Raw genomic sequence first — 11,673 nt, 5'->3', positions numbered from 1 at the left:
ACTGAGGTGAGGAGAAATTTCTTCACCCAGAGGGTGGTGAGTGTGTGGAATTCACTACCACAGAATAGTGGAGGCTAAAACATTGTGTGATTTCAAGAAATTAGAGATAGCTCTTGGGGCTAAAGGGATCAAGAGATATGGGGGAAGTGGAGGGGGGGGGTGGAGAGAATCAGGATAGAAACATAGACAAACTACAGCACAAAACAGGTCCTTCGGCCCCACAAGTTGTGCCGAACATATCCCTACCTTCTAGGCCTACCTATAAGGCCGAACATATCCCTACCTTCTAGGCCTGCCTATCCTATTAAATCCCATGTACTCATCCAGGAGTCTCTTAAAATAGAAACATAGAAAACAGGATATTGAATTTGATGATCAGCCATGATCAGAATGAATGGTGGTGCAGGCTCGAAGGGCTGAATGGCCTCCTCCTGCTTCTAGTTTTGATGGTTCTATGTAATAATGGGAAACAGGGAAAATAGCAGAGACTTTGAATGGATATTTAGTTTCTCTCTTCACAGAAGAGACACAAAAAGCATTCAAAAAAAAGCAGAAAATCAACAGGCAGAATAGAGAAGCAAAACTGAAATTATTTACTATCACTGGAGAAAAAGTACCGAGGAAATATATGGGACTAAAGGCTGACAGGTCCCCTGCACCTGAAGGTATTAAAAGAAGTGACTACAGAACTAGTGGTGATAATCTCCCAAAAAAATTCTACATGCAGGAAAGATCCCAGCGGATTGTAAAACAGTAAATATAACCCCTCTGTTCAAGAATGGAGGGAGATAGAAAGCAGGAAACTACAGGCCAGTTAGTCTAACATCTGTCATTGGTGAAAATGTGAGGATCCTTTATTAAAGAGGTTGTAGCAGGACCTTTAGAAAAACGTATTGCAATCACACAGAGTCAACATGGTTCTGTGCAAGGAGAATTGTTCGACAAACTTGTTGGAGTTCTTTGAGGATGTAACAAGCAGGTTGGACAAAGGACAACTCGTAGATGTGGTGTGTTTGAATTTCCAAAGGACATTTGCTGAGATGTCATGGACACGTTACCACACCGAGAGCAGAGCTTGGTTTTGGGATGATATATTAGTGTGGACAGAGGGCTGGCTAACCAACAGGAAACAGTCTCTCTGAAAGAGCATCTTTACCCAGGCCCCCTCTCTGCCTTATTCCTGTAAACCTGGGCATTTAGCATCTATACGAATGACTTGGATGACGAGGCTGGCTGTGTTTTAGTAACATTGGCCTACGATACGAATGTAGGTAAGAGGTGAAGAGGATACAGAGAGTCTAAGAAAAGGGTATCGATTGATGAAGTGAGGGGGCAAAAATTTGACAGATGGAGTAAAATGTGGGAAATGTGACTTTGTCCACTTTGGCAGGGAGAATAAAGGAGCTGAATGTCACTTAAATGGAGCGGGAATGCTCGATGTAGAAGGAGTCCTGGTGCATGAATCTCAAAAAATTAGCAGGCATGTACAGCAAGTAATTAGGAAGGCAAATAGAATGAAAATACATTTCCCAAAGGCTGAGCAGTGTAACACAACAACAAGCTCAATATTGAAAAACACAAACAAATTCAACAACAACCCCATCATTTCAAAACACCAACAACACCAACAACAAACGTAACATCCAGAAACAATAACAGATCCAAAAACATTGAAAAGCACCAACAATCAAAACATCGACAAACACCCACAAATCAAACAACAAATTCAACACCGAAAAGCACCAACAAAGTAACTCCCAGTGTGATACAGTGACTGGAACTGTGCACAGTGACTCCCAGTGTGATACAGAGACCGGAACTGTGCACAGTGACTCCCAGTGCGATACAGAGACCGGAACTGTGCACAGTGACTCCCAGTGCGATACAGAGACCGGAACTGTGCACAGTGACTCCCAGTGTGATACAGAGACCGGAACTGTGCACAGTGATTCCCAGTGTGATACAGAGACTGGAACTGTGCACAGTGACTCCCAGTGTGATACAGAGACCAGAACTGTATACAGTGACTCCCAGTGTGATACGGAGACCGGAACTGTGCACACTGACTCCCAGTGTGATACGGAGACAGGAACTGTGCACAGTGACTCCCAGTGTGATATGGAGACCGGAACTGTGCACAGTGACTCCCAGTGTGATACAGAGACCGGAACTGTATACAGTGACTCCCAGTGTGATACGGAGACCGGAACTGTGCACACTGACTCCCAGTGTGATACGGAGACAGGAACTGTGCACAGTGACTCCCAGTGTGATACAGTGACTGGAACTGTGCACAGTGACTCCCAGTGTGATACGGAGACAGGAACTGTGCACAGTGACTCCCAGTGTGATACAGTGACTGGAACTGTGCACAGTGACTCCCAGTGGGATACAGAGACCGGAACTGTGCACAGTGACTCCCAGTGTGATACGGAGACCGGAACTGTGCACAGTGACTCCCAGTGTGATACGGAGACCGGAACTGTGCACAGTGATTCCCAGTGTGATACGGAGACCGGAACTGTGCACAGTGACTCCCAGTGTGATACGGAGACCGGAACTGTGCACAGTGATTCCCAGTGTGATACGGAGACCGGAACTGTGCACAGTGACTCCCAGTGTGATACGGAGACCGGAACTGTGCACAGTGACTCCCAGTTGGATATGGAGACCGGAACTGTGCACAGTGACTCCCAGTGTGATACGGAGACCGGAACTGTGCACAGTGACTCCCAGTGTGATACGGAGACCGGAACTGTGCACAGTGACTCCCAGTGTGATACGGAGACTGGAACTGTGCACAGTGACTCCCAGTGTGATACAGAGACCGGAACTGTGCACAGTGACTCCCAGTGTGATACAGAGACTGGAACTGTGCACAGTGACTCCCAGTGTGATACGGAGACCGGAACTGTGCACAGTGACTCCCAGTGTGATACGGAGACTGGAACTGTGCACAGTGACTCCCAGTTGGATATGGAGACCGGAACTGTGCACAGTGACACCCAGTGTGATCCGGAGACCGGAACTGTGCACAGTGACACCCAGTGTGATCCGGAGACCGGAACTGTGCACAGTGACTCCCAGTGTGATCCGGAGACCGGAACTGTGCACAGTGACTCCCAGTGTGATACGGAGACCGGAACTGTGTACAGTGACTCCCAGTGCGATACGGAGACCGGAACTGTGCACAGTGACTCCCAGTGTGATCCAGAGACTGGAACTGCGCACAGTGACTCCCAGTGTGATACGGAGACCGGAACTGTGTACAGTGACTCCCAGTGTGATCCAGAGACTGGAACTGCGCACAGTGACTCCCAGTGTGATACGGAGACTGGAACTGCGCACAGTGACTCCCAGTGTGATACGGAGACCGGAACTGTGCACAGTGACTCCCAGTGTGATACAGAGACCGGAACTGTGCACAGTGACTCCCAGTGTGATACAGAGACCGGAACTGTGCACAGTGACTCCCAGTGTGATACAGAGACTGGAACTGTGCACAGTGACTCCCAGTGTGATACAGAGACCGGAACTGTGCACAGTGACTCCCAGTGTGATACTGAGACTGGAACTGTGCACAGTGACTCCCAGTGTGATACGGAGACTGGAACTGCGCACAGTGACTCCCAGTGTGATACAGAGACTGGAACTGCGCACAGTGACTCCCAGTGTGATCCAGAGACTGGAACTGCGCACAGTGACTCCCAGTGTGATACGGAGACCGGAACTGCGCACAATATCTCCCGCTTTCTGCAGTTCTCCCATAACTGTTGTTTCCCTTGTCAATCAAAATTCTGTTTAACGCATCCTTGAATATAGTCAATGACCCAACCTCCATAGCTCTGGGGTAGAGGATTCCAGAGCTTAATGATTGTCAAAAGAAATTTCTCCTCATCTCTGTCCTAAAAGGTAGACCCCTGATTTTAATAATGTGCTCCCTATTTCTGGATTCCCCACACAAGGGGTAATATCCTATTCAGGATCCACCGTCAAAACCTCCTCAGAACTTTATACGGTGCAATAAGCACACCTCTCATTCTTTTAAACTCCACTAAATATCGACCCAATCTGCTCAACCTTTCCCGTAAGGCAATCCCTTCAACATGGGTATCAGCCAATGAACCTTCTTTGAACTGTATCCAATTCAAGTATATTCTTCCTTAAGTAAGGAGACCATAACTGTTCACAGTGCTCTTTAGTCTGGTCCCGTGTAAAGTTGGAACTAAACTGCCCTACTCTTATATTCCATCTCCCCTCCCCCTCTCCCTCTCCCGTGCATGAGAGGCCAGAATTCCATTTGTTCCGGTCTCCGTATCACACTGGGAGTCATTGTGCACAGTTCCAGTCACTGTATCACACTGGGAGTCACCGTGCACAGTTCCGGTCTCTGTATCACACTGGGAGTCACCGTGCACAGTTCCGGTCTCTGTATCATACTGGGAGTCAGTGTGCACAGTTCCGGTCTCCGTATCACACTGGGAGTCACTGTGCACAGTTCCGGTCTCCATATCACACTGGGAGTCACTGTGCACAGTTCCGGTCTCTGTATCACACTGGGAGTCACTGTGCACAGTTCCGGTCTCTGTATCACACTGGGAGTCACTGTGCACAGTTCCGGTCTCTGTATCACACTGGGAGTCACTGTGCACAGTTCCGGTCTCCGTATCACACTGGGAGTCACTGTGCACAGTTCCGGTCTCCGTATCACACTGGGAGTCACTGTGCACAGTTCCGGTCTCCGTATCACACTGGGAGTCACTGTGCACAGTTCCGGTCTCTGTATCACACTGGGAGTCACTGTGCACAGTTCCAGTCTCTGTATCACACTGGGAGTCACTGTGCACAGTTCCAGTCTCTGTATCACACTGGGAGTCACTGTGCACATTTCCGGTCTCCGTATCACACTGGGAGTCACTGTGCACAGTTCCGGTCTCCGTATCACACTGGGAGTCACTGTGCACAGTTCCGGTCTCTGTATCACACTGGGAGTCACTGTGCACAGTTCCGGTCTCTGTATCACACTGGGAGTCACTGTGCACAGTTCCAGTCTCTGTATCACACTGGGAGTCACTGTGCACAGTTCCGGTCTCTGTATCACACTGGGAGTCACTGTGCACAGTTCCAGTCTCTGTATCACACTGGGAGTCACTGTGCACAGTTCCGGTCTCTGTATCACACTGGGAGTCACTGTGCACAGTTCCGGTCTCTGTATCACACTGGGAGTCACTGTGCACAGTTCCAGTCTCTGTATCACACTGGGAGTCACTGTGCACAGTTCCGGTCTCTGTATCACACTGGGAGTCACTGTGCACAGTTCTGGTCTCCGTATCACACTGGGAGTCACTGTGCACAGTTCCAGTTTCCGTATCACACTGGGAGTCACTGTGCACAGTTCCGGTCTCCGTATCACACTGGGAGTCACTGTGCACAGTTCCGGTCTCTGGATCACACTGGGAGTCAGTCCATGGAAGACCGACTGGGAGATAGAACAGAGGCAATGGAGCAGGGAACGTCTGACAGATGTCCTTAGCCAGCTGAGTTGTTGAGTCAGCAGACAAATTATCATTTGGCGTGGCTAGTCCATGCGTCTTGACAGGAACAGGAAGCTGGCGCGACAGCTGATGCACCCAGTACTTTGGCAGTGCATGCTCATTCAGCCCCCTTCTGTACTTATCCCCTTCAGATTGTCATCTGAATCTTCTACAGCAGAACCCGCCTGCAAGCTCGTCCCCCGAGGACCTGTCCAACCCACCCTCCTTTTTCCCCTGGTCTGACTGCAGGCCACTTGTGCCAGATGATGCTGAACCGCTGATTCCAGCTCTCCACAGTCTCCACACGATGTGCAATGCAGCCTGTAAGCCCATTCAGCACCTTTCTGTATTCATCCCATGTTTGAGTTGGAGGATTCAAGGGTTTGATCAACTGACGGAGTTCAACACTACTAAGCAATTCCTTTATTCTTTCATGAGATGTGGGTAGTGCTGGCCAGGCCATCGTTTATTGCCCATCCCTAACTGCCTATGCCTTGAGTGGCTCGATGGGCAAGTTTAGTGGACTGTGAAGAGTCAACCACATTGCTGTGGCTCTGGAGTCACATGTAGGCCAGACCGTGTAAGGGTGGCAGATTTCCTTCCCCAAAGGGACAATAGTGAATCTGATGGGTTTTGTTTTACAACTATCGATGATAGCTCCATGGTCATCCTACTGGGGCCAGCTTTTCAATTCCAGATTTTTATTAATTGAATTTAAATTCCACTAGCTGCTGTGGTGGGATTTGAACTCATGTCCCCAGCGTGTCGGCCTGGTTCTCAGAGTCACGAGTCCAGTGACATTACCACTATGCTGCTAAGAGGTGCTGCGGCTGGAGAGGCCACAGGTTTTGGGCATCTGAAAGCATGAAATCAGAAATGGTGAGTTGGGACGAGAAAGTGGGAAGCTTCCGGGTAAGGTAGTGGTAACGTCACTGGTCTGGCGATCTGGGGGACCAGGTCACCAGACCAGTTGCCCTGGGGTTCCAAGCCCACCATGGCAACTGGTGGAATTTAAATTCGTTGAATTAAAAAAATCTAGAATTAAAAGCTAACCTCAGTATGCTGACCCTGAAGCTATCGGCGATTATCATAAAAACTCATCTGGTTCACCAATGTGGCTGAACAACAATGTGAAATGGTAGAGCGAGGCACTCAGTTCAAGGGATGGGGGCAACAAATGCTGGGAAAAAGGCAGGGATTGGGATGAAGTGGTGAGACCACATCGCGAATATTGTCTATAGTTTTGGTCTCCTTATTTAAGGAGAGATGTAAATGTGTTGGAGGATGTTCAGAGGAATGTGGTAGCACGGCAGAGCGCTATACATGGCAGGTGAGTGTGTGTTGTAGAGCGCGGAGAGACAGTAGAACATGGGTCTGAGAGTGCAGAGCGGCAATGGAGTGCGTGCGGCTCCAAGCTCACCTTGCAGTGCTTAGAGATCGTAGTTGAAAACAAGAAATAGAAGCAATAGGCCACCAGACTCTGCCTGCCCCGTAATTCAATACCACCGTGACTGATTTATGCCGGCCTCAACTCCTTTTCTGTGCCATTTCCCTCGATTTGATTTGATTTATTATTGTCACATGTATTAACATACAGTGAGAAGTATTGTTTCTTGTGCGCTATACAAAGCATACTGTTCATAGAGAAGGAAAGGAGAGAGTGCAGAATGTAGTGTTACAGTCACAGCTAGGGGTGTAGAGAAAGATCAACTTAATGCGAGGTAGGTCCATTCAAAAGTCTGACAGCAGCAGGGAAGAAGCTGCTCCTGAGTCGGTTGGTACGTGACCTCAGACTTTTGTATCTTTTTCCCGACGGAAGAAGGTGGAAGAGAGAATGTCCGGGGTGCAAGGGGTCCTTAATTATGCTGGCTGCTTTTCCCTGAGGCAGCGGGAAGTGTAGACAGAGTCAATGGATGGGAGGCTGGTTTGCGTGATGGATTGGGCTACATTCGCGACCTTTTGTAGTTCCTTGCGGTCTTGGGCAGAGCAGGAGCCCATACCAAGCTGTGATACATCCAGAAAGAATGCTTTCTGTGGTGCATCTGTAAAAGTTGGTGAGAGTCGTAGCTGACATGTCAAATTTCTTAGTTTTCTGAAAAAGTAGAGGCGTTGGTGGGCTTTCTTAACTATAGTGTCGGCATGGGGGAACCGGGACAGATTGTTGGTGATCTGGACACCTAAAAACTTAAAGCTCTCGACCCTTTCTACTTCGTCCCATTTTATGTAGACAGGGGCATGTTCTCCTTTACGCTTCCTGAGGTCGATGACAATCTCCTTTGTTTTGTTGACATTGAGGGAGAGATTATTGTTGCCACACCAGTTCACCAGATTCTCTATCTCATTCCTGTACTCTGTCTTGCCATTGTTTGAGATCCGACCCACTACGGTGGTGTTGTCAGCAAACTTGAAAATCGAATTGCAGGGGAATTTGACCACACAGTCATAGATGTATAAGGGGTATAGTAGGGTTTGTGGGGCACCGGTGTTGAGGATGATCGTGGAGGAGGTGCCTATCCTTACAGATTGTGGTCTGAGTTAGGAAGTTCAGGATCCAGTCGCAGAGTTTATCTATCAAATATTTATCCACCTCCACTTTCAATATTTCTAGTGATCCAGCCTCCACTATCCTTTGGGGCAGATAATTCCAGCTATTCACCATCCTCTATGCACCTCAGCTTTAAATGGCCGACTCTTTATCTTGTTGCGATGTCTCCTTGTTCGAGACTCTCCCACTGGTGAAAACATCTGACCATCCACCCTGTCAAGCCCCCTCAGGACCTTATTTGTTTGAATAAGGTCACCCCTCACTCTTTTAAACTCCAGGGAATACAGACCCAGACTATTTAGTCTTTCTTGATAGGACAACCCTCTCATCCCAGGAATTAGCCTGGTGAATCTCCTTTGGACTGCCTCCAATATTACTATATCCTTTTTAAGGTAAGGGCACCAAAACTGTACGTAAAAGTCCAGGTGAGGCCTCACCAACTGTACAATTGCAACAAAACTCCAACTTCTTTGTAATAAAGGCCAAAATGCTGCTTGGCTTCTTAACTACTTGTTGGACCTGCTCACTAGGGTTTTGTCATTCATGCACTAGAACACCTAGATCCCTCTGTACATCACTCACCTGCAGTCTCCATTTAGATCATCTGTCTTTCGATTCCTCCTGTCGAAGTGCATGACCTCACCCTTCCCCGCATTCAGCTCCATTTGCCAGGTTTTTTTTCCCAGTCACCCAATCTACATCCTGTTGCAGAATCATAATACTTCTTGAGTATTATGGGTTGGAAGTCTTTGTTAACCTCCCTTACTTTGAATAAATAATCCAATTACTTTTATCTGCCGATTATTACATTGGCAACGAGGTAAATTGGGACTACAGCCACCAGCTCCTGGAATTGAAGGGGGAAGGGGGAGGGGGTGGCAAATGTCTGCCTGCTATAAAAATAAATCTCTGCAGCAACAGTAAGTTAAAAAAATGCCTTTTTTGGGGAAAATTGATCCTTTTGACCCAAAGACTGAACGCTGGGCTCAATATATTGAAAGACTCTGCTATTTCTTGGCTGCTAATGAAATGACAGAAGGTAAACAAAAAGTAATTCTGTTACGATGTGTGGACCTTACAGTTATTACCTTATTAGAAATGTAACACCCCCAGAAACTTTGGATACTAAGGAGGAAATGTTACCGTCCTGCCCGCCACGGGAATCGGAACGGGCGAGGGGTGGGCCATGGAAAGGTCGGTTGAGCTCGAGTAGGATTTTCCAGTTTCGGGGTGAGCAAGGCCAGAAAATCCCTTTTGACGGCCTGTAACTTTGGTAAAGGATCATTATCCTTTACCTGATAGACTGTCTATCCTCATGCAGTGTTTTGAGTTTAACTCTGCTCTAAGGGACCCAGGGGAGATGACTGTGACATTTATGGCAAAACTAAGAAAAGTTGCGAGCCATGCGAATTTGAACCTTCACTAAGCGACATGCTGTGAGACAGATTAGTCGGCGGCGTAAATAATAAACATACAAATAAAACTATTGGCAGAGGATAAGACTTTTTTTTAGCTTAAGCCATAGAAATAGCTCAGGCAATCGAAAATGTGTGAGAGAGGTGTTCTCAAATTACGTGCATGCATGGAGGCGAGGTGAATCAGCCATGGTGCAAAACTTTGGCAAGTCAGGAGGGCAGAGTTGAGCGCGCAGGAGAGAGAGAGAGCAGAAACTCAATGAGCAAGGCAGGGGATAGAAGAAAAAGAAATCGGGTCAACAAACCAGAAATTCTGATTAATCTTATAGGTGCCGGGGAGGAGGTTATGAGATTTGATAAGTGGAATGAGCGGGTTGTCTTATGAGGAATGGTTGGACAGACTGGTCTTGTCAGAAGAGTGAGGGGTGACTTGATTGAAGTATTTGAGATCCTGAATGGGATTGACAAGGTGGCTGTGGAAAGGATGAGTCCAGAACCAGGGGACATGGTTTTGAAAATTAGTGGATGCCCTTTGGGCAGAGCTGAGGATAATTTGTTTTCTTAGTGTTGCATAACTTTGGAACACTCTGCCTCAGAGGTGGTGGAGGTGATTCATTGAATATTTTTAAGCGGAGGTCGGTAGATTCTTGTTAGGCAAGGGGATCACTGATTACCCTGGATAGATTGGCAATGTGGAATTTAAAACACAAACAGATCAGCCATCATCGTCACAGTATTGTTATGGAGCAGTTGGCCATCTGGCCCATCATGTCTGTACTGGTTCTCTAGACAAGCCTCAAGACTTAGTGCCGTTCCCCTGCCTTTTCCCTGTACCCCTGCACACTGTTGCCCGCTTGAATGCCTCGATTGAACCTGCTTCCACCTCATTTCCAGGCAGTGCATTCCAGACTCCCAACCACTCATTGAGTGGAAAAGGTTTTTCTCACATCACATTTAATTATTTTGTAAATCACTTCAAATCTGTGCCCTCTCGTTCCCGATCCTTTTGCGAGTGGGAACAGTCTCTCCCGGTCTACTCTGTCCAGCCCCCTCGTGATTTTGAACATCTCTATCAAATCTCCTCTCAGCCTTTGCCTCTCCAAGGAGAACAGTCCCGACCTCTCCAGTCTATCCTCAAGGCTGAAGTTTCTCAAACCTGGAACCATTCTTGTAAACCTCTCTCTCCAATGGGCGGCACGGTAGCACGGTGGTTAGCACTGCTGCTTCACAGCTCCAGGGACCTGGGTTCGATTCCCGGCTTGGGTCACTGTCTGTGTGGAGTTTGCACATTCTCCTCGTGTCTGCGTGGGTTTCCTCCGGGTGCTCCGGTTTCCTCCCACAGTCCAAAAATGTGCGGGTTAGGTTGATTGGCTATGCTAAAATTGCCCCTTAGTGTGCTGAGATGTGTAGGTTAGCGGGATTAGCGGGTAAATATGTAGGGATATGGGGGTAGGGCCTGGGTGGGATCGTGGTCGGTGCAGACTCGATGGGCCGAATGGCCTCCTTCTGCACTGTAGGGTTTCTATGATTCTAATGTGTTCACATCCTTCCTACAGTGTGGAGCACAGAACTGTGTACAATACTCCAGCTAAGGTCTAACTAGTGTCTTAGATATGTTCAGCATAACCTTCTTTTACTCTCCATCCTTAAGAAACTCCAGAATACTATCTGCTTTAATAACTGCTCTCTCCAGCTGTCCTGCCACCTTCAATGATCGATACACATTTATACCCAGCTCCCTCTGCTCCTGCACCCCTTTAGTATTCTACCCCTCATTGTCTCTCCATGTCCTTCCGACCAAAGTGAACTGCCTCATACTTCTCCGCACTAAATGTCATCTGCCACCTCCTATTCACTCCACCAACTTGTCTATGTCCGAACAGTACAGCACAGGATGGGCCAAATGGCCTCCTTTCCTGCTGTTGGTGCTTTCCTGCTAATTTCCTGTTGTTTATTCCCCGGGGTTTTTATAATTTGTAAACTGGAGTTGAAAGTGTGGATTTGGGTGGGGTGATGTGTCAGGATTGCCCCATCCCCCCCCATATCCCCATCCCCCCATATCCCCCCCCATCCCCCCCCATATCCCCATCCCCCCCCATATCCCCATCCCCCCCCATATCCCCATCCCCCCCCCCATATCCCCATCCCCCCCCCATATCCCCATCCCCCCCCCCCATAT

General features: G+C 48.1%; 1 protein-coding gene across 1 annotated transcript in view; it reads left to right on the top strand.

The window, feature by feature from the left end:
* The first annotated feature begins 9,012 nt into the window (after positions 1 to 9,012).
* The window catches only part of LOC144505584 (serine protease FAM111A-like), a 19,766-nt gene continuing 17,105 nt past the window's right edge, over positions 9,013 to 11,673 (top strand). Inside the window, exon 1 of the mRNA XM_078231704.1 lies at positions 9,013 to 9,118. Within this exon, the coding sequence (XP_078087830.1) occupies positions 9,013 to 9,118 (106 nt within the window). The remainder of the gene's footprint in view (positions 9,119 to 11,673) is intronic.

This window comes from Mustelus asterias, chromosome 16, assembly GCF_964213995.1.
Source record: "Mustelus asterias chromosome 16, sMusAst1.hap1.1, whole genome shotgun sequence".
NCBI classification, from domain to species: domain Eukaryota; kingdom Metazoa; phylum Chordata; class Chondrichthyes; order Carcharhiniformes; family Triakidae; genus Mustelus; species Mustelus asterias.
Note: the sequence above shows the minus strand (reverse complement) of the source record. Positions and strands in the feature narration are given on the sequence as shown.